Genomic DNA, 27,111 nt, shown 5'->3' with positions numbered 1-27,111 from the left:
CGGTTCCGGGTCCTGTTTCCGGTGAACCGGACCCGGCGGGTCGGGCCCGGTTAACCGGCCCGTGGCCACCTCTAGATACAATATATTAATTCTCGAACATAAATGGTGCTATGCTCGATTAATTTGATGATTGAAAAAAATTAAATAAAATATCACTATATTTGATACATAATTTTTTTTAGGTCTTTAACTCACCTAAATTCTAACATTATGACAATACTATATATATATATATATATATATATAATACAAAATTTAACAAAAGAAATTTGTGATTAATAAAGATTTTTTTTCCCTCTCATGATCTCTTGCACATAATCATTATTTTTTTAAAAAATCTTCAACAGTAAATAACTTATCAAAAGAAATGCCTCCAAATCTTTGAGTTGACCTAAAAAAAATAATAATAATCTGAACCATCTTTGGAATCACAAAACAACGGAGAAAAACCAAAAAAAAAAAAAAAGTATTCTATTAAACTCTGCATAAATTGTCTTGCTTGTCTTGTTCCATACATGGTGAGAATCATGGTGCCATTTGTGCTTAAGATGTGGCTTGTATAATTAAGGATGTCAAACCCTTTCTCATCAGACTAATTCTCACAGGTTCAACTCTTGTTCCATTTATTCAATCTATGCAGTATGCTTTAATTGGCATAAATAAATATCTATACATTTTTTAAAAAATTGTTACATGTTAGAACATTAATATAAAAAATTTAAAATTATATTTGATTAATTATTAACTTGTAATAACTATTAATAGAAGGCTAACCAGGGCATTTTTAAAAATATTTTAGTTAATTATGTTTTTAGCTTGTAATAATTAATCATAATAAAAAAATTCGTTTTATAAAATTTATTCAAATAAAAAATATCATAAATATTTACAATAATTATAATTCCTAAAATATTCTCCCATTGATGAATGATGATGAATCGCCACATGGATCATTATTTTGTTTTCTAAATAATTTATTTATATTATTAAACCTTGTGCAAATGGGTCAAACAGTAAAGCCTCTTCACTTGGGCCAATTCTGTGGGCCCCATGAATGGACTATTGGGCCACAGGGCCTATACTATATAAAGCCCACTTGAAAACACTCCATTAAAAGGCCACGTCGACGACGATGGCTCGATCGGTGAAGACGGCAGTGATCGGAGCCGGACCTGGTGGTTTGGTCGCCGCCAGGGAGCTCCGCCGCGAGGGCCACGAGGTCACCATCTTCGAGAAGTCCACCCGCGTCGGCGGCACCTGGGTCTACGATCCCACCACCGACTCCGATCGGGTGGCCGTCCATGGGAGCCTATACTGCTCGCTGCGCACCAATCTCCCTCGCCAGCTGATGGGTTTCCTCGATTACCCGTTTCCTGGGCCATCGGAGAGCTTCGTCGATCCCCGGGCGTTCCCGGTGCACGAGGAAGTGCTTGCTTTCCTTGAGGGTTTCGCGAGGGATTTTGGGGTTTTGGAGATGGTTCGGTTTGGTGCGGAGGTGGTTAGGGTTTGGTTGGAGGGGGATGGCGGCGAGTGGAGCGTGGAGTGGAGGAATGAGGATGGATCGGTGGCGGAGGAGAGGTTTGAGGCGGTTGTGGTCGCCAACGGGCATTTCTCCGTGCCGAGAATCCCTGAGATTCCGGGTGAGTTGCAAAGATGTTCTTGATTCTTTAGTTGCTTTTTTTAATCTTATTTATTTATGGTAAAAGTTATGAAAATTATTTAAAAACTTAAAATATACTATGAAATATATTCATCAAAATATACATTCAGTATCATTTTGTTTGGAAAAAAAAAATTTATGGTTTGAGTATTGAATAAAATATCCCTCTCTTTTTAGGAAACAAAGAAGAGTGATTATCTTGTCTTTGAGGAAAAATGCTTGTTCCTGTTTGATGGTATAAAATGACAAAGATATTTGAAATTATAAAAAGAATAGGAGGATGATAAAGGGAAGTGAGATGGTTGTATGAAGATAGTTGTAGAGGAGAAGGTGGATGAGAAAGATTGAGAGAAAAAAAAAAAAATCTTGAAATGAATAAAAATAGGAGTTTGGCAATGGTGGAGTTGGTTGCTGGTGATGGGATTAAGAATAGATGATGCACAATAGATGGTGACTGTAATGGTGGAGTTGGCAGGAGGGAAAGGTTAGAAGAGTGATTTTTTATTTTTTTAAATAACTTGTCATAATTTAATTAAGTGTGTGTTCTAAGTGAAATCTTGTTATGATATATTAGCATGGTGGTTGTCATAAATGGTTTTGGATACTAGAACTTAAGCATTACAATATGCAACAGGCATTGATAAATGGCGTGGCAAGCAAATACACAGCCACAATTATCGCACTCCTGAGCCTTTTAGGGACCAGGTATTTTGAGCCATCTCTCTATCTTTTGTTCATAAGAAAATAGAAGGGAAAACTTTATGCAACACTAGAAAATACCATTCAAATGATTCGTTTTCATTCCTATACAATGATAGTGGTGTTATGATGTTGGCAGCTACTAAGCACCGATTGATATGCCAGTCCCAAATATGTGCATGTTCAATGCATCATGGTAAAAAAAACTTATGAAAGTTGCAGTAGCTAATTTCTGAAGCATCTTAGATGAGCAGGATACTGATATTCAAAACTTAAGCTGCTAAAAGAATGGAACTGCTCAAAATGTTGTAAACTATCACATAGATGGAACTATCACATTGACGAATTTCATCAATCTTAGAGGTCCACACTTTGAGTTACTCAAGAAAAGCTTGTAAGCTGCATTTGTTATCTTCTACTTGAATGGAAATTCTTTGAAAGCTATCCTTGCCAGAACCTTTAAATTGGTGACTGTAAGAGAATCTCATTTTGAGAATAGTGCTTTCCAAGTTTGATTCTCAATGTTGTTAATACAGTAAACAATGAAAACAATTGAGTAGCTGCACATGGAGAAACAAGATGTTTCCTGCAGGAAATTGTACTTGGTGTATAATGGAATCAGCTTCTCGTCAAGTACAGCACTATTTATCTTGTATCCTCAGCTTTTTCAAATGTTCTAATTTGGTGTTAATATGCACACACGAGTGCACACACACATTCTTGTGCAAAAGTTGAGTAACCATGATGATGGCCGCCAACATGCAATTAATGTTTACAATAAATGATCCCTTTTTTCTATTTTTCTCTATTTATACCCTTGATGATGTATGCAGGTTGTGGTACTGATTGGAATGGGAGCTAGTGCCCTTGATATCTCTAGAGAAATTTCAAAAGTAGTGAAGGAAGTGCATATATCCTCAAGAGCCAAAGATACTGTAGTTGGAAAGTTAGATAACCATAATAATATTTGGCAACACAAAATGGTAAATACACTTTCAGTTTAATCATATGTGTCTCCTTTATTGTTCCCTATCAAGGTGTGCAGATATTCAATCTTTCTCACTTGTGAGATAATTGAGGTAAATTATATTCACCACAACATGCAACTGATGCGATAAAATCTGTGTTTTTTACACAGGTAAAATATGTCCATGAAGATTGTGAAGTGGAATTTGATGATGGTGCATCACTTCATGCTGATTGTATATTCTATTGCACAGGGTATGCTGTGCTAATCCTACTAGGCGATGGAACTAGTTACTTGATTACTCAAATGATTCTCTACTCAATCTATGTTTTCTCATGATTTGATATTGCTTACAGTTACAAGTACCATTTCCCTTTCCTAGAAACAAATGAGTTCATAAGCATTGAAGACAACCGAGTCGGACCTCTATATAAGCATGTTTTCTCTCCCGCTGTGGCCCCTTGGCTTTCTTTTGTGGGAATACCTAATAAGGTTTGCTGATACATCTGAAATTCTAAACCTTCAAATTTGGATTTTTGTCTAAATACATTATGAACAGGATTAAAGATTTTCCATGCAAACAGCTGATTAACCATAATGAATCAATTCTTGGTGAAGCTACCCAATCTTTGGCAGTCAAAGACTTGATCATTTTGTGCTATTATGCCCAGGTGATTTTTAACATAACGTTACAGTTACAGTCCAAGTGGATAGCTCATGTTTTATCAAGCAAAGTGGTGTTACCATCAGAAAAGACCATGATGGCATCAGTTGAAGCGTATTATCAGGAATTAGAGCGAGTAGGGCGGCCTAAGCATCATACACACTTTCTTCATCCCAATGAGGTTGGTAACACTTGCATTTTAGTCTTCTCAATTTCATTGAACTGCCATCACTCAAATTAATCCTATATGATCTTAACTGCAGATTGAATATCTGAATTGGCTAACTTCTGTGGTCAGTTTGCCACCAATAGAGGAATGGAGGATACAAATGTATCGTGCAGCTATCGAGAGCCTCAAGTCTCACAATGACGGGTATCGGGACAACTGGGATGCTGAATATTGGACAAAGAAATCCATCTCTGTCCTCTGAAAGGTTTATATTTTATCATGTGCAAGAACTAATGCATTTTAGGGCATGTTTGGTTACAAAATAAAAAAATAGTCATAATTTTATTATGAAGGAAGTGCAAGTGATTATTATAGAAATTGTGGCATATTTTAATATTAGCAATGAACATAAACCGAAGATTTTTGAATCTTGTTGCAGGGAGCCAGAATCCAATGACAGCCCATACAAGCAATCATACCTAATGAATTTACCACAAACCAGGAGCAACGATGATCTATTTGGAAAGAGGAAGATGGGTGTTATTTTGTATTTTACAAATTTATGTGATGTTCATAAATGGGGGGCGTTTGTCAATAGCTGCATTGAAGCTTATATTAACACCTTCAAAACATTGAGTTAACCTGGAAGAAAAATCTCAAAACATTGTGAGAGTCAACGGCCCATTTGTGCTTAAGATGTACTTAGTATAGTATAATTAAGGATGTTAAAGCCTTTCTCATCAAACTGATTCTCACGGGCTTAACTCTTATTCCATTTATTTAACTCATTTAACCTATGCAAAATGTTCTGATTGGCATAAATAAATATTGGGGGAAGTTTAAAAAAAATCTATGTGGTTTTTGGGTTTTGCAAATAAAGACGTGGGTTTTTTTTCTACAATTAAGTACTTTGTGGTTTTTCGGTTTTTGCAAATCAAAGAAAAGTGTTGTCAGCGCCATCTGTGTTTGCTTACGTGGGGCAAAAGCGACCTTTCACATAATTTTTTTTGTGCCAACTATAAGTTGGTTTAAACTAAAATGAAGATCATCCTCTCGCCTGATGTCTCCGGTTTTGATTCATCGATGCAAGATGCTCATGGATTATTGCACCCTTTGTGGCCGGATTTGGTTGTTGTTGCTTAATCCGCTGGTCTCCGGCAGTTTTTACTATTTGAACCTTTAAATCTTGACTCTTCTTGATGTCATCCCCATTGAGGAGCTCGGCTTGAACGCCGATGTTCAGGATTAGATGCGGTTTCTCCAGAGACGATGTGGAAAATTGTTATGGGAAGCAATCCTGATGGGGCCCAGCACAACAATGTATTCAATAGGCAGAGCACAAGGAGAAACAAAGGAGAGAATCAAACCAAATTCGCAAACTTCATCATGGGAGTAGTTAGTGCTGATTAGTAATTAGTTATTATTAATTAGTACATAATAAATAAATGAATGATTTGTAATTTCCATTCATAGATTGTTAGTGAGATTGTTACAGTTAGCTAGAATATCTTGGCATAACACATGTTTGAGGAAATGCCAAAATGGAATGATTGTAAGGATTCTCTTAATATGGCTATATAATCGAATGAGGAATACAATGAAGGACATCTTTAGCCATAATTTTCTCCAATCCTCTTGTCTTCTTCCTCTATCGTTCTTATTCTTTTTCTTCTACTCTCCTTCCTCTTCCCATCTAAATCTCAGAATTTCCCAGTTAAGACAAGACAAGCCATATCAGAAATCGAAGCTCTACCTCACGATGAGTTGGAATTTCGAGACACAAGAGCTTGCGAATTGGAGATTGAGTTTTTGGAGGATCAGATCAACATCCATGAAGAAGATACTGACCCGATGGTACTCATCAGCGTTGCCGCTCTCTTTTGGTACTCCCGATTCGGTTTTGATGAACTTAGTACCAAAAAATCAAATTATAGCCATGGATTCAGGTAGATTTGCCCTAACTTGATTCTTGTGCATAATTTTTATCAATATAGTAATTAGAGGCTTAAACTAACTTAATCTAATAAGCACCGGAAAAAAATTTATTTGAAAAGTCAGTTTTATCCTGCCATGTAAGCAAACACAGACGGCGTTGACGGCTTTTCCTTGATTTGTAAAAATAAAAAAACCACAAAGTACTTAATTGTAAAAAAAAAACACATGCTTTTATTTACAAAAACTGAAAACCACATAGATTTTTTTTTAAACTTTCCCCATAAATATTTATACAATTTTTTTTCTAATTATTTCGTGTTAAAACATAATTATAGTAGGATGTCTCCTTTTTCTCCTGATGCTCTTCTTTCATATCCCAATTCTACGTGGATGTCTGCAAGTGCTATTTAATATAGTTATAAATATTTTAAAATTATATTAGATTAATTATTAACTTGTAATAACTATTGAGCCAGGGCTTAAGCTCCCTTCGGTGGCGGAGACACTACTTTTTTAGGCACTATAAGATTTGATGGTGTTAATTTTTCTATATTTAAACTAATGTAAAATAGACTATTTTGATATATAAAAATGTATAATGTAGTTGTGCTTGAGTGGTTAGTGGGTTTAGTCATAGCAAATATATTATAACATATATATATATACATATATTTTTTATATATACATATATATTTTTTTTTTTTTTTGACAAATTGGCGACAAGCACCTTTTTATTTTTTTTTGCATTGTGTCTGAGAGGTTTCGAACTCGAGACCTCCTAAACACAAGCAAGGTAGGAAACCACTAGGCTATGCCTTGGTTCCTTATATTTTTTAAAAATACAAACTTGAGATTTTTTTTATTAGCTAAATTATTGAAAATCTTATATATTTGCTATATATAATAACAAAAATTTAAATTATACTCTATGTGTTTTTTAATGTGTATGCGAAATTTTGTTATATTAATACATTAGTCTTCATTTAAAATAATTATTTTTTTTAAAGTTTTGCATTTAGGCTTCAGCCTCCCTACCATCGAGTCCTGGTTCCGTCACTATTATTAATGGAAGGTTAACCAGGTCATTTTCCAGAATATTTATGTCAATTATATATATATATATATATATATATATATATATTAGCTTGTCATGGTTAATAATAAAAAATTTGTTTGGTATGATTTTTTTTAAAAAATAAAAATATTATAAACATTTATATATTGTATAAGCAACTAATAATTTATTCACAAATGTAAACATATATATAAATTTTCATGAATATATTATAAGTATAAAGAGAATAATAAAAGGCAGAATATTTACTAAACACCTTTATAATTTATTTCTTTATCTTCTTTCCTCTTATCTATCTCTTCTTTTCTTCTACATCATACAATATACGAGTGGGGGCTAGTTATAGGCATTCAGGATTTGAATAAACCGTTATAATTTATTCGTTCCAATGATTCGATCTAATTATCCAAAATACTTGCTATAATAGGCTTTCATTTCATTTATAATATTCATAACATTTTAATAATTATAACTCCTAAAAAATATTCTCTAGTTGATGAGTCCCCACACTCCCCCACATGGAGCTTAATTTTTATAAAAAATTTATATTATTAAACCTTAAACACTTAAACCTCTTTACTTGGGCCAACTCTGTGAACTGATTAGTTGGCTCAGTGGGCCCCCAAGACCTTGTTATATTCGGCCCATGCCAAGAGCGTCCATTAAAAGGCCACGTCGACGACGATGGCTCGATCGGTGAAAACGGCAGTGATCGGAGCCGGACCTGGTGGTTTGGTCGCCGCCCGGGAGCTCCGCCGCGAGGGCCACGAGGTCACCGTCTTCGAGAAGTCTACCCGCGTTGGCGGCACATGGGTCTACGATCCCTCCACCGACTCCGATCGGGTGGCCGTCCACGGGAGCCTATACCGCTCGCTGCGCACCAATCTCCCTCGCCAGCTGATGGGTTTCCTCGATTACCCGTTTCCTGGGCCATCGGAGAGTTTCGTCGATCCCCGGGCGTTCCCGGCGCATGAGGAAGTGCTTGCTTTCCTTGAGGGTTTCGGGAGGGATTTTGGGGTTTTGGAGATGGTTCGGTTTGGTGCGGAGGTGGTTAGGGTTTGGTTGGCGAGGGACGGCGGCGAGTGGAGCGTGGAGTGGCGGAATGATGATGGATCGGTGGCGGAGGAAAGGTTTGAGGCGGTGGTCGTCGCCAACGGGCATTACTCCGTGCCGAGGATCGCTGACATTCCAGGTGAGTTGGAACTTGGAAGGATGTTCTTGATTCTTTAGTTGCTTTTTTTAATCTTATTTATGGTAAAAGGTATGAAAATTATCTTAAAAAAAACTAAAATATACTGTGATTATTTTTTTTAAGTTGTTATATAATGTTCATGATGTTAAGAAAAAGGCAAAGATTAAGAGGTGAAAAGAAAGAGAAAAAAAAAACTTAAGCTTTACATGGTTTCAAATTCACATGTCATAGTTTGTTTCCCCCTTGCATCTGTTATGGTCTAAGTGAAATCTTGTTATGATATTTAACATGGTAGTTGTCATAAATGGTTTTGGATGTTAGAACTTAAGCATTACAATATGCAACAGGCATTGATAAATGGCGTGGCGAGCAAATACACAGCCACAATTATCGCATTCCTGAGCCTTTTAGGGACCAGGTATTTTGAGCTGTCTCTTGATCTTTTTGCATAAGATAATAGTAGGGAAAATTTTATGAAACACTAGAAAAATACCACTTGAATAATTCCTTTTTCATTCCTGTAAAATGATAGTGATGTTATGACATAAAGCAGTTTTAAGCTCCAATTGATATGGCAGTCCCAAATATGTGCATGTCAATGCATCATTGGTGAGAAGAACTTGTGAAAGTTGTAGTAACTAATTTCTGAGGCTTCTTAGATGAGCAGGATACTATTATTCAATACTTAAGCTGTTAAAAAGGTGGAACTGCTCAAAATGCTTTAAAAATCATCATGTAGACAAAATTGATCAATCTTAAAGCTCCGCACTTTGAGTTACTGAAGAAAAGCTTATAGGCTTCATTAGTTATCTTCTACTTGAATGGAAATTCTTTGAAAGCTATTCTTGCCAAAACCTTTAAATTGGTGACTGGATTTAACAAAACCTTAGTTGTCGAGCTTTATACTGTAGGTAAAAAAAAATAGTGCATGACCATTCTTAAAATGTGTTTGACCCGTACTGGTTGTTGGCAGCACTTAGGACTCAAATCTTTGTGATTTTTGGAACTCCAATAATAAACGCAGCCAAGAAGCACGCCCATGTTCTTTAAGCACTGTAATGCTCTGAGCAGGAAGTCTGTGCTTGGGTTGTGCTGTTCAATTTGTCTGCGACAGTAATCTACACACCTTAAGCACAACCATGCTTGGACCATGCTCTTATCTGTAAATGTGCTTTGTTGCTCGATTCACTCTAATTCACTCTAATTTTCATTTTTTTTTTTTTTTGGTTCCTGGTATCTAATTCCCTGCTCACTAAGCACAAAATACCCAACATAGCACAAACATAAAGAAATTTATGTTAAAAGACAAGCTAAGTCCATAAGCTTACAATATGAAAAATATGTATTTCATGCCCTCATCAAAAAACCCATACTTAAGCTTGTGCTTGTTCTCAAGTAAAGAAATACAAAATACGAAATAATTGATGCTTGTATAACATTTGACCTAGAAATAAATGGGATTCTCTTGTGCGTAGAAGAAACAGAGTGTTAAGTGACAATGAGGTTTTAAGAAAATTATGCTTTACCTAATATCAAGGCTCACCACGTGTGTGTGCAAACCCTGGCCAATGTTCCCCGTGTTGACTCAAGTCCAACCTATTATAGACCTTATTTGCTTAACGTAAACAGACTCTAAGCTCAATTTATTAGGTAGTAGCTTCATACATCTTTGAGGCAGCTTTTTCCCTCCGTAGGATATCAAGTGCACACTTGTAATGCACACAATCCAACTATTTAAGAGCAGCTTTTATTCTTTAAAGGCAATAGCTCTTTCTACCATCTTTTTATTACAATTTTTCATGTAGGACATTCATAAAGAATCTGATTGCCCATTTTTTATTTCGATTTAACTTTTTTTTTTATAACTCACTAATGGTCAACCCAGCGAGGATCATCCCTAAGTGAACAAGTTGCAAAACAGTTAGGATTTCATGCTCAAAATAATGTAGGTTGCCGAATGAAGATGAAACTCCAAGTTCAAAAATATGCACTTGCACTATTGTCTTCCTACACTAAAAATTCTCAAGCTGAATATCATAGGCTGCCATGGCCCATGGGTCTACACTCATCATAATAATATATCCATTCAAAAATAAATCCCTCCTTCACACTTGAATGGTATGTTGTCCCCAATGTACACGATGCATGCAAAATAATTGAAAAAAAAAACATGAAGGGGAAAAAAGGGTGGGACTTTCTTGAGGTCTTTAATGAAAACAGGGCAAAGCAAGGAAATCGAAGAGGGGTAGATTATATCGGACGGCCCCCTATAGGTAGTAGGGTAGGATGGGTGGTACCGTCAGATTGCGGCGGGCCGTCCCCCACTCCTATCCCGGGGCGCTAAGGGCTCTTTTTTTTTAACAGACAGGCGGGCATTGATGGCTGTAAGTCGGATGGCGTGCCCTGCTTACGAGTAGTGGAGTCCGATACTGCAGCTGTCGCCACTCATGAGTTCCCGGGAGTACGTTCGCAAGAATGAAACTCAAGGAACTGGCTGACACTCTTGCTAGGAACATAACAACAAGGAAAGACCCGCCTTGAACACGAGGAGTTGTTGGTGATATTCTCGACATGGGATCTAATTCCAAGTATCCAATGTTAGACAATTCCACAATTCAATCCTGAGAAGTACTGAAAGTACACAAGTGAAGCTCAAGAAAGGAAAGAATAAAATAAAAAAGTACTGAAAGTACACAAGTGAAGCTCAAGAAAGGAAAGAGAATAAAATAAAAAAATACGAAATATGAAATATGAAATATGAAAGTAAAAACTACAAAAGAGATGAAAAAATAGTTTGGATGGGGAATCTCCTTGCTAACTGTATAAGTGCGATGTAAAATGAAAATAAAACACAAGTATAATATAACAAAAGGTATAACTCCCTAAATAGTCCCTCTACTTTTTCGAACTTACTCTTTTAATCTTTTTACTTTGAATTGTTACCTTTTCATCCCTCTACACTTTTAATTTAGCCATGTCAGCCCCCTTAAACCCTAAACCCTAAACCCTCAAAAAGGGAGACTGACATGACTCATTTAAACATAGTAGAGGGACTAAAAGGTTACAATTTAAAGTGAGGGACAAAAGGTAAATTTGAAAAAGTAAAGGGACTATTTAGAGAATTATATTATAATAAAATAATACAAAAACTGGCGAAGTGATAAAAAATCCGCACTCTCAGTGTTGTCGCCATCTAATAGGTCCGTAATGTTCATCTTGATGTCTCACATGGAGTGCGAAATGGTCGGGGTGGAGATGGCACCTGGATGTCGAGGTGCTTGGCGATTTGGAGAAGAACTGAAGCTTCCCAGCTCTGATGTGCCTCTATTGTCGCGAGGTGATCGATGAAATCAAGAGCTAGGGGATTTCTTGCTATGGGTGATGGAATAGGAGCTATGGTGAAGATGAAGGTGAGGCAGGAGCTGTTGTTGTCGGGGAAAAGGAAATGGCCTTGGTTGGAGTTGGAACATGCTCTTGGGGTGTTGTTGCATCAACGATCTTATAGATGATGCCACTTAAGGTCCAAATTGGGCGCAACATCCTCGTGGACCTCAATGTCTCCAGGGTGATCAAGGAAGATTTGTCGACCACCCTCATCTCATCAGTCTCTTCTAGAAGACCCATCCCATGGAAAAGCCTTGTGATGTAAGGACTGGTGAAGATGACTCCAACCTAGGGGTCCATCACCTGGTAATAAAGGAACTGTGTGATTGCATGCCTCAACTAGAGTGGAAAGCCATCTTCCATACTTAACCGGTTGAGGAAGTCTCGTGTACTAACCACCTTGGTGATATCTCCCCTCTGTAATGGAATGATTAAGGAGTGTATAAACATACCTTAACATTAGGAAGCGTAAGGAAGGGGCCTTCGATCACCGTGGGTCGTAGGTCCTGCCGGTGCCCCACCATTGCCAGCATTCTTGCGGTGTACTGAGGGTGTGGGAGATATCCAACACCTTGTACTTTGGGGTTTGTGTGAAGTCGGCGTCAGAGCCCCAAGAGCACTGCAAAGTCCGTGTTGCTTAATCTGTGTAATGCACCATGCAGCTAGAACCTGGTCGACGCAGTTCCAGCTGAGAGCTTCGGTGGTGATTGTAAACATCGTCAGGACCTCCAGAGTTAGCTTCCAATAGATGGCCTCATCTATCATAATCATGCAGCACCACGCCCCCACTCTAAACAGCTGAGGGACCTCAGAGACTCACCTCCTTGAGAACTTCTCAATCAATAATTTTGGTCTCACCAAACCATTGTTGAGTCAACCTCTCTCGTATTGCTCATGGTGAGTAGGAATGGAGAACTGCGGCTCCTGGGGGATCGACTGGGAGCTATGAAGCATGTATACAGATAAGGCGACACGACATAACACGGACACTGCGACACGGTAATTTCTAAAAATTAAGGACACAGGTATTGTGGGACACGACAATAATTTTTTTTAAAATATATATATATATATATATAATGTATATATTAAGTAAAATATTTATTGTAAATGCAAATGATTATATTTTCCATTTAAGTATGTTAGATTATTGGATTTGTAATTTATTTTGGTTTTTGTTTGTATTTATTTATTTTTATGTATGTTAGAAATCATATCTTCTTATTTGATGAGAAGGAAAATGGACCCATTAGCATAGACCATACATGTGTGTTACAAACAATCAATGGCTAGGATCACCTGGATTTGAGAGAAAAATTGTAGATCTTAAAAAAAAAGCCTCCGCCTATAAGGTGAGAGCTCATCTTATAGCCGTCTCCCCCTCTCCCACAACCATCATCCTTTTCTCCACCTTTCATCACCTCCCTCTTTTTTCCGATCCTCCCACAAGCCCCATGTCGGCAAAGCCTATGACCCCAACCACTGCAAGCCTAAGACCCAGCTAAGAGCCCAACTTCTTTGACCTTTCAACAAAAGAAGTAACCGTGGCGGCAATGAGGGCTTTGATAGCGATGGCGGCTGCCTTGGTAGCAAGAGTGTCAAACACCGTGTCTGATTGTGTCAACGGCGTGTTCACGTCAGACACCGGTAAGTCGAGGAGATTGGCGTGTCCGTGCTTCATAGACTGGGAACTGTCTTCGCCTCTCTATCGCTTCTACATCAATTCGTGGTGGGTAAGGATCTTCCTTGTTATAATGACCTGCTATTTTTATTAAAAATGAAAACAAAGTACAAAAAAAAGGAAAAAGCATACCCGTTTTCTGAAGAAGCATGGCTATTGTCATGGGACTGACCGAGCGTCACTCGACCCGTGTGGCGATTGGCTACGCACCGCGTGCACCAACCCATCCCAAGTCCAAGGATTGCACTTCTGTGCCCCTACAAGCAATGATACAAGCAACCACACCCACGAGACAAGGAAACAAGAAAGGAAAGAACCAGAGATAAGAGAGAAAAACTTAAACTCTCTAGAATGAAGTCAAGGTTACACCATGAGCCTTAACAACACCGGCCATGCCCTTTACCCAACCCCCAAAGGATGAAGGTAGCCCAAAGTCTTAACCTCCCTAAGACTCTGGACCAAGGGATGCCCAATAACCCACCAAGGATCAAAGGATCAAGAACTCTAAGGGAGAAATCCGTCTCTCCAAGGAAGCTCAAGATGATCTTCTCCCATTGCTCTTCATCCCCTTTTATAGGCAAAGGCAAAGAGCCAAAGAGATAACCTCTCTTGCCCATACCGGCCGTACTACTAGCGTCAGCCCGCATCATGCCTCCTGTTTCAGCCCTGCCGTTCGCGTCATACCGATGTGACCCGCACCTTGGGCCATGCCACGCCCACACCTTGGGCCATGCCATGTCAAGTCATGCCCATGCCTTGGGTCATGTCGTGCCATGCCTTGCCCACTCCTTGGGCCATGCCACTCCATGTCTTTACCCATGTCTCGGGCTAGGTCACGCCTATATATGTTGTCTCGGCTCATAGCTGGGCAAGAGCCCTCTCACGCCCCGCCCGATCAAGCTGACCGACAATACAATATCGGTGCTTACGCTTGACTCGGGTGATCGGCCAATACTTAGCCAATCTTCGGCCCCCTCGGCCTTTCCCCTCGATCACGATCATTCTCGGTCAAGGTTCCTCGGTCACGCTCATCACTCCCTGTGCGCTGCTTGGCAAGCTCTCGGTCAAACGTAACACCGGCCCATGTGATACTTGCTCGGCATTCCTGGCTAGGATCCTCGATCATGTGTGCGTCCCACGCACCGCTCGGACGATCGAACGGACATCAACTTTTTTTGGACTTGGATTTTGGCCTAGCTTGGCCTCCTTGGCCATCTCCCTTCGGTAAGGCACCAACCTTACCGAGCGTGCGAAGAAATATTGTGACAGCTATGCTCTAGGGGACCCAAACTGAAGGTGTAGGATTTCAGATGTATCAGCAAACCTTATTAGGTATTCCCACAAAAGAAAGCCAAGGGGCCACGGCGGGAGGGAAAACATGCTTATATAGAGGTCCGACACGGTTGTCTTCAATGCTTATAAACTCATTTGTTTCTAGGAAAGGGAAATGGTACTCGTAACTGTAAGTAATATCAAATCATGAGAAAACATAGATTGATTAGAGAATCATTAAGTAATCAAGTAACTAGTTCCATTGTCTAGAGGATTAGGATAGCATACCCTGTGCAATAGAATATACAATCAGCATGAAGTGATGCACCATCATCAAATTCCACTTCACAATCTTCATGGACACATTTTACCTGTGTGAAAAACACAGATTTTCTTGCATCAGTAGTATGTTGAGTATGATGTGGTAAATATAATTTACCACATCATGTGTGCGTCCCGCGCACCGCTCAGACGATCGAACTGACATCAACTTTTTTTGGACTTGGATTTTGGCCTAGCTTGGCCTCCTTGGCCATCTCCCTTCGGTAAGGCACCAACCTTACCGAGCGTGCGAAGAAATCTTGTGACAGCTATGCTCTAGGGGAGCATCAGTCATGCTAGGGACTGAATTTTTCATGATTTTTGGAACTTTAGCAATGAGCACGGCCAAGGAGCACATCTATTCTCTTTAAGCACAATTGTGCTCTGAGAAGAAAGACTGTTTAGGCTATGCTTTTCAATCTCTCCCTGACAATGATCTGCACGTCTGTGCTTAGACCGTTCTCTTCTTTGGGAATGTGCTTTGTTGCTCGTTTCACTCTGATTCACTCTAATTTTTATTCCTTTTGTTCCTAGTACCTAACTGCCTACTCAATAAACACAAAGTACCCAACAAAGCACAAAAAGAAATTTATGCTAAAAGAAAAGGTAAGTGCATGAGTTTATAATATAAAAATTTTGAATTTCATGCTGTCAACACAGTGTTTTCCAAGTTTGATTCTGAATATTGTTAATACAGTGAACAATAAAAACAATTGAGTAGCTGCATGATGAGAAGCAAAATATTTCCTGCAGGAAATTGTGCTTGGTGTAAAATGTAATCAGCTTCTCTTCAAGTACAGTGCTATTATCTTGTATCCTCATCTTTTTCAAATGGTCTAATACAGTGCTAATATGCACGCACATGCACACACACACATATATTCTTGTGCAAAGTTAAGTAATCGTGATGATGACCACCAAGATGAATGTTGATAAAATTATAGCACTTAATATGTTTAACTATTTGCCATACTAGTATTCACTCTTAAATCTATCAAAAAGTCGGTATTTATTATGTTCTTCTTGAGGAAACACTCAATTGATGTTTACAATAAATTATCCCTTTTCCCCCTCTATTCATGATACAGGTTGTGGTATTGATTGGAATGTCAGCCAGTTCCTTTGATATCTCTAGAGAAATTTCAAAAGTAGCGAAGGAAGTGCATATAACCTCAAGAGCAAAAGATACTGTAGTTGGAAAGTTAGATAAACATGATAATATTTGGCAACACAAAATGGTAAATACATTTTCAATTACTGAGATGCGTCTTCTTTATTGTTCCTTACAGATGTGTGCAGATAATCTATCTTTCTTGCTTGTGAGATAATTGAGGTAAATTATATTTACCACATCATACTCAACATACTACTGATGCAAGAAAATCTGTGTTTTTCACACAGGTAAAATGTGTCCATGAAGATTGTGAAGTGGAATTTGATGATGGTGCATCACTTCATGCTGATTGTATATTCTATTGCACAGGGTATGCTATCCTAATCCTCTAGACAATGGAACTAGTTACTTGATTACTTAATGATTCTCTAATCAATCTATGTTTTCTCATGATTTGATATTACTTACAGTTACGAGTACCATTTCCCTTTCCTAGAAACAAATGAGTTTATAAGCATTGAAGACAACCGTGTCGGACCTCTATATAAGCATGTTTTCCCTCCCGCCGTGGCCCCTTGGCTTTCTTTTGTGGGAATACCTAATAAGGTTTGCTGATACATCTGAAATCCTACACCTTCAGTTTGGATTTTTGTTTGAATACCTATTGAAAAGGATTTAAGATTTTCCATGCAACAACTGAAAATCCATCTGTAGCTCATATTTCATGGACAAGGACAACAATAATGAATCAATTCTTGATGAAGCTATCCAATCTTTGGGAATCAAAGACTAAAACATTTTGTGCTATTTTGCCCAGGCGAGTTTTTTCATGACATTAGAGCTACAGTCCAAGTGGATAGCCCAAGTTTTATCGGGCAAAGTGACATTATCATCACAAGAGACCCTGATGGCATCAATTGAAGCATATTATCAGGAATTAGAGCATGTAGGGCAACCTAAACATCATACTCACAGTCTTCATCCCAATGAGGTTGGTAACACTAGCATTTTAGTCTGCGCATTTTCATTGAACTGACATCACTCAGTTAACCCATATGATCTTAAACTACAGATTGAGTATCTGAATTGGTTAGCTTCTGAGGTCAGTTTGCCATCGATAGAGGAATGGAAAATACAGATGTATCATGCAGTTATCGAGAGCTTCAAGTCTGGCATTGACGGGTTTCGAGATGACTGGGATACTGAATATTGGACCGGGAAATCCATCTCTGCCTTCTCTAAGGTTTCTATTTTACAATGTGCAAGAAATAATGCATTTTATGATTAGCATTAGATGTTGAAATTTTCTTTCGATGAACATAAACTGAAAGATTTGTGAATCTTGTTACAGGGAGCCAGAACCCATTGACAGCCCATACAAGTAATAATGAATATCGACAAACCAGGAATAACGACGGCAGAGAAAACTCTCTGTTGTATTTCACAAATTTATGTGATTTTCTTTTTACAAGGTGATTGTTCATTGTGGGAAATACTGTATTCACATCCCATGTAAGTCATTATTTGTAGTCTTGAACTCTCTTTTGTAAGTTTTATATGCATCTGAAAAAAAAAATCATTTGTTAATTTCCTTTAAATTAACATTGACTTTTAAATTGAGATATGAATTTCAACCAAACTGCATTCAACAGGCGCCTTGTTCACTTATTTTACATTTCAAATCTTCTATTTTTAATATTTACTCAAAATATATCTTATCACAATATTTGACTTAATTACAAAGAAATAAAAAGGAAATATAAACTATAATTTAGAGTCCTAATTTCCTTTTATATTTTCAGCATGAAAAAAAAAACCCTGACTTCTAAATATTATCCTCATAAATTGCAGCACAATTATCAAGAACACTGAGTTTTCTATTAATGAGAGGTAGAATACCGAATAACCTATTTAGTCTCTATAATATAGTTAATTTATCTTTTTAGTCCTTCTAGTATGATTTGCCCTTAGGAGGTCCAAGTATTTTAATTTGTCCCTAAAAGATCTCTATAAGGACTTATATTTTTTAAAAATTAAAATACAGAGATCTCCTAAGGACAAATCATATTAGAGGGACTAATGGGACAAATTGACTATATTAAAAGGTATTCTACTTTAATGAGATTATCTACATACACTAATAACCATATTATGCAGGGGTATATAAGAAAAATTCCCATCAACCAACACAATGAAACGCCACACTGAAATTAAGAAAAGAACCGTTGCGTCCCTTGAACCCAAACCTCTCAAACACATTAATATTAAACCAATATATATATAGAAATAAAGAGGAAGAAGAAGAAGAAGAAGAGGGAATGATGGGACTTGTTCTTGAGAAGAAGATACAAGAACTGGAAACTCAATTGACACCACTGCTTGTTTCTCCGGCAAGTCATGAACTAGAGAGCACCGGCATCGATATTCAGGCGAAATTTGGATTCTTAAACAATCTTTTGGCCAGAGAGATGGAAATCAATTCTCAGAACAAACCAGAGCATTTGGATCATGTTGCCTGCCGGCTTGCTTTGCTTGAAGCAGCCTTCCATAACTGGAACAACAACCATGAGTCCAATAATGATATTAAAAATAATGATCATTATCTTGATGATGTTCATGATGATGATAATGATAATGATCTTTTGTTGAAGGCCATCATCCCTGATTGTTCTTGCACTCATTCTTGTCTCATTGATGATGATGTTGATGAAAAAGGAGAAGAAGTACAAGAAGAAGAGAATGACAAAGATGAGAGTGATGAGAAGAAATTCAAAAGAAATGAAAAAGAAGAAGAAGATGATGATGATGGTGAAAAGAAGGAGGTTTTTGAGAAAAACCGAAGTGTTAAGTTTGGTCGTTTTGGTGCAGTGGTGTTGGTGGTTGTGGTGGTGGTTATTGCGGTGGTAATGAAGATATGGATGGTGGAAGAAGAGGACTTCTTTGTGCCAACTTGAGATGGTGCATGCAAGCTTGTTACATGCACTAGTTTATGATTAATTATTGTTTGTGTTCCATGTTGATTTTCATATATTGTTATTGGCTTTGTAATGGTTATTGGCAAATAAATCTTTTTTTTTTCAGTGGAATTCATGGAATTTTAAATTTTATAAGGGTATATCTGCACATAAGGAATACATTATGCTCAACTAAGTGTATATATATATATCTTCAATGAATGAAAATTTAAATGCTAAAATTTACATGCAAATTTAAATATAATATGCAACAGAGTTCTGAGAAATCTGAACAAAATGTTCCAAATGTTTTACATTTTTCATTAGCACAAATAATTAACATTAAGACACAATAATGAATTGATCATACAAAATGCAAGCCTAAGGATGCAAATCAGTACTTTTGTTCTTTGATGAAGAAAATAACTAGTCCTTTTAATAAAAAAAGACTTTTCTCAGTGAGGACCACAATTTGGAACTCTTTATGTTTTCTTGATAATATAACCAATAATAATCCCCAAAATTGCCACCAGAACCACAAACATAACTGAGAAACCTCCTCCATGTCTTCCACTTTCTCTTTTCAACACTTCCTGCAAATAATATGACCAGTTAGTGAGGCAGCAATGTGTAAAACAATTGATTCAAGAGCATCGATACAACAAAGTGTGTGATTGAATAGTATAACGCAAATGAAAATTATGAATTTGATAGCTAAGTTATATGTGGATGTATTTGGTTGAACATAAACCAGAAAAGATGAATACATATTGCTGTAGTTCTTTAAATGAGGTATTCTCATATATCCTACAGGTTTTCGACTTATTTTTTTCAGTTTATGAGATGGTTTAAAACCACGAAGGGCCCCTAAAGTTTGGATCACTGTTCTTTCCGGTTTTAAAATTAAAAAAATAATAATAACAAAATAATAAAAAAAATTTGTTCATTTGACCCCCCGAATACTTCACATCTGTCATTTGGACCCTCTCTGTCCAACATAGACTAATGTGGCCAAAAATTGCAGCACATTTGCGTAAATCCACTTTGGATGAATAGAGTAGAGTACTCAGATTTGCAGAGTTCTTACTTTGGATGAATAGAGTACTCAGATTTGCAGAGTTCAAGGTTAGAATGAGCATATTTTTACTTTAGAGGCCAAAACAAACAATGATCCAAACTTTATAGGCCACTATAGGTTTTAATCGTTTATGTAATCCACATGTATATATTCTGCATCATCCTCAGCAAATGTTCAAAAAACAATAAGAGTTGCCTGGCCCCCTTGTAACTAGGTTCTTCAAATGGTACTACTAGGTCTTTACTTTTAGGAGTTGGGCAGTAGTCTTGACTCCAGAGATAGAGAAGACATATGGTTATCTTTCTACTAATTGAACATTTTGTGAGAGTCAAGATTTCAGGGAACCAAGCCACTAGATATGTGCTACAAGACAATGACATTTGAGATTGATGACTTCATGTATAGCTTATTATCACATGGTGCAGATCCAATGGCTTGATCCATGGGATCCAATCTGGGGAAGAACTACCAAACTTGGCAAAAATGTGATGCTCTCAACTAAAAGCTAACTTGTTTTAATCAAGTGTACTCTCCTGATCGTTTTAAGGTGCTCTTATAGAACATTCATAATGGGTGTTGCATATGTGGAGAAACTAAATGAACCAAATCCTCTCCCCTTTTCAGCCACTTCCCTTTTGGTTAGTGGCATGACACTTAATCTTGGGGTAAAGTAGGCCATGTACTTGTATCATTGTTATGGGTTAAAGTTAGCGCATTCTGCTCATAATTTCACCTTTTTTGGGCACTTATTGCTAGGTAAGGTAACTCAAAGTTGTCCTTGTCCATCCTAGGAGTGGTGAACCCAAATGATACTATAAAGACATCTTGTTCAGACTCAACAAGTTTTCTGATTAACTCACCAAATTTTTCTCAGCAACATGTCAAAAATCCATGTATGCTACCAACTAAAGAAGAACATAAAAGCGGAAAAACAAAAAATGAGAGAGACTATCAAGTCGTCTGACACTCTAAAACCATTCTTGCTATTAAAATTTTCACTCAGGTAATCTCATCATATTGCCAACTCTTAATCAAGTAGACTAATGGAATTATATGTTATTCAATAACCATAACAATAATATGTGATCCGGTTGAGCAGACGAAACAAGATGAGAATCCCTGCCAACCATGAAGAAAGTTTTGAACAAAAGGTGGTACTACATATATTGAGCCTTTTAATTTACTTATTATCAAGGTTCATGTCTTTCTATAAACAAAATGGAACCAAAACAACTAAATATGACTTACCTCTTTTTCTAAAAGAACAGAACTAAAATGTAGAATTGAAAATTTGAAAAACCATACCAGCTCTTGCATGAGTTTTTGATTTTGCTGTATCGCGCGATTTTTTTCTTGAGTCAACTTGGAAATCACAGCCAATGCCTAAACAAAAGCAAAACTCCTCTTTATACAACATTTATAATATGTACAATATGACCTGATTTAATTTTTGGTTGTCTAATTTTCATTCAAACTAATTAAAATAGAACTTGGCACCAAATATAGACTTTCCATGCAGAGAATGTTTTAAAATGAATGCTGGTAAAAAAACAGAAAATTTACTGCCAAACCATCTATTTTATCTGGGAATTTGCAGCAGCAGTGTTCATGGTTGCACCTATCTTTCTTTAGTTTTAATCATAATTTATTTAGAAAAATGATCCATCAGTCGCATATTAAAAGCTGATGCTTGTTAACAACATCCAAAAAATATTGCTCCTAGCTTGATCAATTGTCTGCACTTACATTAATATATGAAAGGTATCTCCAAATATCATGCTTAGCATTGAAAAGTCACAGATTTTTGAAATTGTTGAACAATATTAATCATAACTAAAATCATCTTTGACAAGTGTTTTGCAGGATTTGTGTCAATGACTCAACAGTTCCCAACAACCACCAGATTTTCAGGTACTATTTTAAGGTGGTAGTGGTCATCTTGAACCAACAAATTAAGAAGGTAGTTGGTTAGTTATAACTTGTCATTTGGATCTTCAAATCCAGTCATTGAAAAGAAATCCAATGTTTGTTTAAAGTATTTTATTGTCCATGATATTTAGAAATATCAAATACTTTCTGAGTAATGTTTGAAATCCTTGTATAGACTTATGTCTAAAATGGGGTAGGTCAAAATCTGGATTTGGTTTTCCATCTTTGATTATCATTAGGATTGCATTTGATTCTCCTTCTTGGTTCATAAATACATACTCATCATATTTTTCCTTGTAAAATTATGTTCCATATTGTCCAACTCATTTCCAAACAAAAAGAAAATCTCCAAATCCAGCTTTGCAAAATCCCCCAATCAAACAAAAGATTATCCTAATATGATGGTTCAAAATCATGTCACTCTTATCATATGTAACTTCAAATTCAAATTATTTTCATCTCATCAAGAACTAGCAGACAAACACATGAGCCCAACTAAATATTAGTAGTTCCACAGTGCCAAATATAACTGTTTAATATTTTAAACTTTAACAAGCTCATCATCTCAAGAGTCTGCTAGGAGACCTAGTTGTAGAAGATATGAATGTCCATAGATCTACCAACACAAAATATAAAAAATTTGAATAAAAAGGCTGATGTTACCGAAAATTGACTGAAAGGCAGATATATTTTTAGAATTGACCCTTATGTGTGTGACCTTTCTTAGTTAATATTTCTAATTAACGTAAGACACAGTTTATCACTGAAAAATATTATGATGTATTAATATTTGGGCTTATAAATAACACCTTATTCTATAGTTGACGGTCATCGAATTCAATATAGGCATCATAATTAGATCTAAATTTGTACTATCTCACTGCTGCTCCTATAACCAACATAGTGTTTTATTATCAAATATAGTTTGTATACATGACAATATCAGCATTTGGACAAATCCATATCAACGTATTCATGAAACAAATCATAAAATGAAAGAATTTCATGTTCCAAGCACTCCATGTTGGCTGTCATCTCAAAATAGAAACAAACCTAAAGTTGTCATTTTATTGGTAGTCACAAGACGGTCCGTAGAAATAATATGACAAAAATGCTTTTATAAAATGTTTGTTCTAAAGCTTCAAAACTAAGAACAAAACTAGTTACCTCTGAAGGCTTCTCTTTTTGCTGTTCTTCAAAAGATTGTGCTGCCTGAAATTACATGCCATTAAACAAGTAAGAATGATCAACAGAGGAAGCAAAATACGAGATAACAAAATCGTGAAAGACAGAAACTAACAAGAAAGAATTTCAAGGACAATTGAACCCACTCACAGCATCAAACACAGATGAACTTTGGGATCCGTTTTCCAAGTTAATTGACCTTGGAGGGGATCCCTCCTCCGATTCTTCAGGAACAGGAGAGGGAGGATTAGCTGGGATATAAACAACCCGCAACTTAATCTCCTCGACAACTTTACCGGATTCTTTGTTGAACTGACAATTCAAAACACCAAATATGTGTCACAGAATTTCAGAATGCGGATAACATGGCATAAACATAGAGAATAAACAACCAGGGGGAAAAAAGCCAACCATTTCAGCAGTTATATCCTTTGTTGTCACACCCTGCTCTACAATAACAGCCTGAAGAAGGAACTTGTCTTTGCATTGCATGTCGGGTGGAGCTTCCCTCTGAGCTTGCATAGTTACTAACAATCCAATCAAATTGACAACAAAAATAAGAAAATCCAGTCTCTAATTCAAGTGTTGGACAATGATATAAATCATCAAAAATCCAATTTTTATCAATCAGATAAACAAGGACAGGTAACCTGTGACATCACAAGTAGTGCCAGGCAACACGACCCCAGTGTTAGGGCGTACACAATACTTCTTTGGATTCGTTGTCTTAACCTACAAATTCTCATGAATTACAAATCCATTCAAAATCCAAAGACAAACATCAACGAAAAAAAAAAAAACAAATCAGGGAAGAAAGGTATCACCTTGAAGGCCACATACTGATCAGTCTTGTTGGTAAGTTGCATTGAACATGAGCTTTGCTTCCTCAATTCAACTAGTGGAACCCCAAAAACACCAAAAAGAAACACATTCAAATCTCATCAAAACAAAAGGAAAAACAAATCTAACAATTAATTACCACCCAAAAAATGCAGATCAAAAAGATTTCACTCAATAAATCCGATTTAGAACGAGAAAAACCAGTGTTTGATCTCAATCGAAGCAATTGGGGACAATTATGAAGAAGATATCAATCGATTGGGTACTCACATGGGAATTTTAATTCGCTGGGCTGCACGCCGAGGAGATCCCCTCCGCTCATGGTCACAAGATCGAGATCCAGAGATCGAGAGATCGATCGAGAGAGAGAGAGAGAGAGAGCGAGAAATGGAGGGATCGGCGAAGGTTATGATTGCCAACAACACCGAGCGCGAGGGAGACGTTTTCTCTTTCTATCTTTTTTTTTTCTTTTTTTTTTAAATATAAAAAAAAATCATTTTTTTTAATTTTGGGTAAATGTTCCAAAATGTTAAATGTGGATGAATTTTGGAATTTAATTGAAATTTATTTATTTTTTAAATAAAATACATTTTAACCCTTGTGTGCTACCCTTAATTTGTTGCTTGACGTGAGGTTTTAATTTTTTTTTTTAACACTTATATAATGTAATACATATAGTATTTGTTAAAAATTGTTACACAAAAATTATGAATAACATTAATTTTTTTTATTTTTATATAAAAATCAATCAAAATATTAAATTATTCTTCTTTTGGAAACATATATTTTTTCTATAAATTTATATAATTTATTAAATTAAAAAAAGTAATGTTGAAAAAAAATTAATAAATTTTATTTTAAAATTTTTCTTAAAATAACATGTAATTTGGGACGGAAATAGTATTAATTTATCTTGCAGTTAAAATTATTTGTTAAATTGGAATTTGTTAAAAAAGTAAATTTTTATCAAATTTATGCAGGAGGGTAAAAAAGGTAATATGGATCTGTCTGTTATCCATTAAAAGATAGCATTACATGTGAGGATTAATTAAATGTTGGTATATATTCCTAATCATTAGTTTAGTAGTAATTTGATTGATTGATTAATTAATTGCTTATAATTAATATGCTTTGATTATATCTCTTTAATTGGTTTTGAGTTCCATTAATGAAAACACAATGAAATTTTTGTTACATGGGATAATAATGTGACCATTGTACAACATGTCCCATCATTGTCAACATTTATGAGATGTCAATCATGTCATTTTTGTACCTTATGAATGAACTTTAATAATGCGTATTTATATATATGTAAATATAAATATATATATATATATATATGTATTTCAAGGAAGGGTGGATTTGAAGGCAAGAATTTTCATATTAACGACAAGTTTGATTGCCTTTATATGGGCATAAATGGAATTCATTTACAAGCTTTTGTGTTAATATTGAGTAGATCACTCATGGAATATGACTGATCTAGTTATGTATTAAATAGGTGGTAGAGTTTGTTTATGTAAACATGAGATTTTTTTTAAAAAAAAAAAAATTGTTTATAAAAATCATGTGTAAAGAATAAACAAGGAGAATGAAAAACAAAAGTAATATATCAAAATAAATTTTAACTTTTATAATTTATACTCAGACATTCAATCTAATATATAATTATTTATTAATAAAAAATATATATATAATTATTTGAGAAACACTCAATAACTTAATGTGTTATCACCTCAATAGAATAATATTCACTCACTTAGACATGACAAAAAAAAATTTACTATTATAGAATTATAGACTTTAATATATCATTTTATATGCAGGTAATGCACTCTAATTGTCTTATGTGATCCTGTAACTAGTGCATATTTACATATCTGTTGGACTATATTTGTCGTTTCTATCAATATATATATATATATAATTATTTATAAATAATGATGCTTCCTCATAAAATACATTTAAATTACTAAACAAATATATGTATTTTTTATTTTCATTTTTTTTACTTGAAAAAATTTCTTAATTGAATAAAATTATTTGTTTTAATCCTTTTTTGTGGGCCACCATAAACCATGTATTTTAAGTCTTGAGGTCCAATGCAGACAACTTATATACATTCATCTTTTGATGTGTGCATCACGTGGGAATCCAACTCAATCAATGTAATCATTCATTTTGGGTTATAAGTATAAAAATGAATGATGAACCCTGCTTTAAAGGAAATGACTATTTTTAATATATATCAACAACTATTTATAGATTGTTAAAAGATATATATATTAAAAATAAATTTTAAAAAAAAATGTTTTGAATGCAGTCTATTGACACCGGGTTTCATACATAGGGTGTTCGTGTTCAACCGAAAAAAATGAAAAAAGACATGTTTAAGTATTAACTCCATATTTGTGCATACTCTAACACATGACTTGTCCAAATTTTGTCCAAAAAAAAAAAAACTTCAAATCGTATATTATTTTCTCTATTGTAGCTCTCATAATCGGGCAAATTTGTGGGTGAGTACTATATAATAGTCATTTTCATTTTGAGCATCAAAATTCAATTTATATCATTTTGATTATTCAATTTTAATTTGTGTCCACTGGGAGGATACCGAGGAGATTCTGGTGAAAATTTGATGACATGCATGCCGGATTTGTCATTTCAATATCAATTCACGCTTTGTTTGCATATGTGGATATATCACATTATCAAAAAAAAAAGCAACGTGATCGTCTTATCAGTGTGCCATGTGCCATATCAATAAAAGTGGTCACATGATCCTTTTTAAAGACGTATCATGTCCGTGTATACAAATGGCAGGACGAACTGATGTTAATGTGAAAAATCCGGTGCGCATATTATTATATTCTCCCCGGAATCCTCTTGGTATCCTCACGATGAATACAAAATTAAAATTAAATGACAAAAATGATATAAATTGAAGTTAAATGCTCAAAATAAAAACTGATAATAGTATAATATC

General features: G+C 35.8%; 3 protein-coding genes across 5 annotated transcripts; 2 read left to right on the top strand and 1 right to left on the bottom strand.

Annotated features, from left to right (window-relative positions):
- Nucleotides 1-1,130: 1,130 nt before the first annotated feature.
- Nucleotides 1,131-5,033, top strand: LOC120278851 (flavin-containing monooxygenase FMO GS-OX5-like). 2 transcript variants are annotated; one of them, XM_039285591.1, is made up of 8 exons: nucleotides 1,131-1,640; nucleotides 2,295-2,365; nucleotides 3,193-3,342; nucleotides 3,498-3,580; nucleotides 3,683-3,818; nucleotides 3,998-4,171; nucleotides 4,254-4,424; nucleotides 4,599-5,033. In XM_039285591.1, exons 1-7 carry the CDS (start codon nucleotides 1,133-1,135, stop codon nucleotides 4,419-4,421), a joined length of 1,290 nt encoding a protein of 429 aa, XP_039141525.1. In that variant the 5' UTR covers nucleotides 1,131-1,132; the 3' UTR covers nucleotides 4,422-4,424; nucleotides 4,599-5,033. The 2 variants fall into 2 exon arrangements, with proteins under 2 accessions (XP_039141525.1, XP_039141524.1); XM_039285590.1 differs by having other exon boundaries at nucleotides 3,911-4,171.
- Nucleotides 5,034-7,479: 2,446 nt separating this feature from the next.
- LOC120279046 (flavin-containing monooxygenase FMO GS-OX5-like) lies at nucleotides 7,480-17,728 on the top strand. 2 transcript variants are annotated; one of them, XM_039285889.1, is made up of 8 exons: nucleotides 7,619-8,361; nucleotides 8,709-8,779; nucleotides 16,108-16,257; nucleotides 16,421-16,503; nucleotides 16,604-16,739; nucleotides 16,951-17,124; nucleotides 17,206-17,376; nucleotides 17,485-17,727. In XM_039285889.1, exons 1-8 carry the CDS (start codon nucleotides 7,854-7,856, stop codon nucleotides 17,500-17,502), a joined length of 1,311 nt encoding a protein of 436 aa, XP_039141823.1. In that variant the 5' UTR covers nucleotides 7,619-7,853; the 3' UTR covers nucleotides 17,503-17,727. The 2 variants fall into 2 exon arrangements, with proteins under 2 accessions (XP_039141824.1, XP_039141823.1); XM_039285890.1 differs by lacking the exon at nucleotides 16,108-16,257 and having other exon boundaries at nucleotides 7,480-8,361; nucleotides 17,485-17,728.
- A 1,621-nt stretch (nucleotides 17,729-19,349) lies between these two features.
- Nucleotides 19,350-24,557, bottom strand: LOC120279490 (vesicle-associated protein 1-3). Its single transcript, XM_039286420.1, has 8 exons — nucleotides 24,390-24,557; nucleotides 24,104-24,174; nucleotides 23,930-24,011; nucleotides 23,691-23,806; nucleotides 23,430-23,591; nucleotides 23,262-23,306; nucleotides 21,471-21,548; nucleotides 19,350-19,680 (listed from the first exon to the last, which is right to left on the bottom strand). Exons 1-8 carry the CDS (start codon nucleotides 24,439-24,441, stop codon nucleotides 19,570-19,572), a joined length of 717 nt encoding a protein of 238 aa, XP_039142354.1. The 5' UTR covers nucleotides 24,442-24,557; the 3' UTR covers nucleotides 19,350-19,569.
- Nucleotides 24,558-27,111: the final 2,554 nt, after the last annotated feature.

This window comes from Dioscorea cayenensis, chromosome 16 (assembly GCF_009730915.1).
Source record: "Dioscorea cayenensis subsp. rotundata cultivar TDr96_F1 chromosome 16, TDr96_F1_v2_PseudoChromosome.rev07_lg8_w22 25.fasta, whole genome shotgun sequence".
NCBI lineage: Eukaryota > Viridiplantae > Streptophyta > Magnoliopsida > Dioscoreales > Dioscoreaceae > Dioscorea > Dioscorea cayenensis.
The sequence above is the reverse complement of the archived record's forward strand: the minus strand, read 5'-3'. Positions and strand labels throughout refer to the sequence as shown.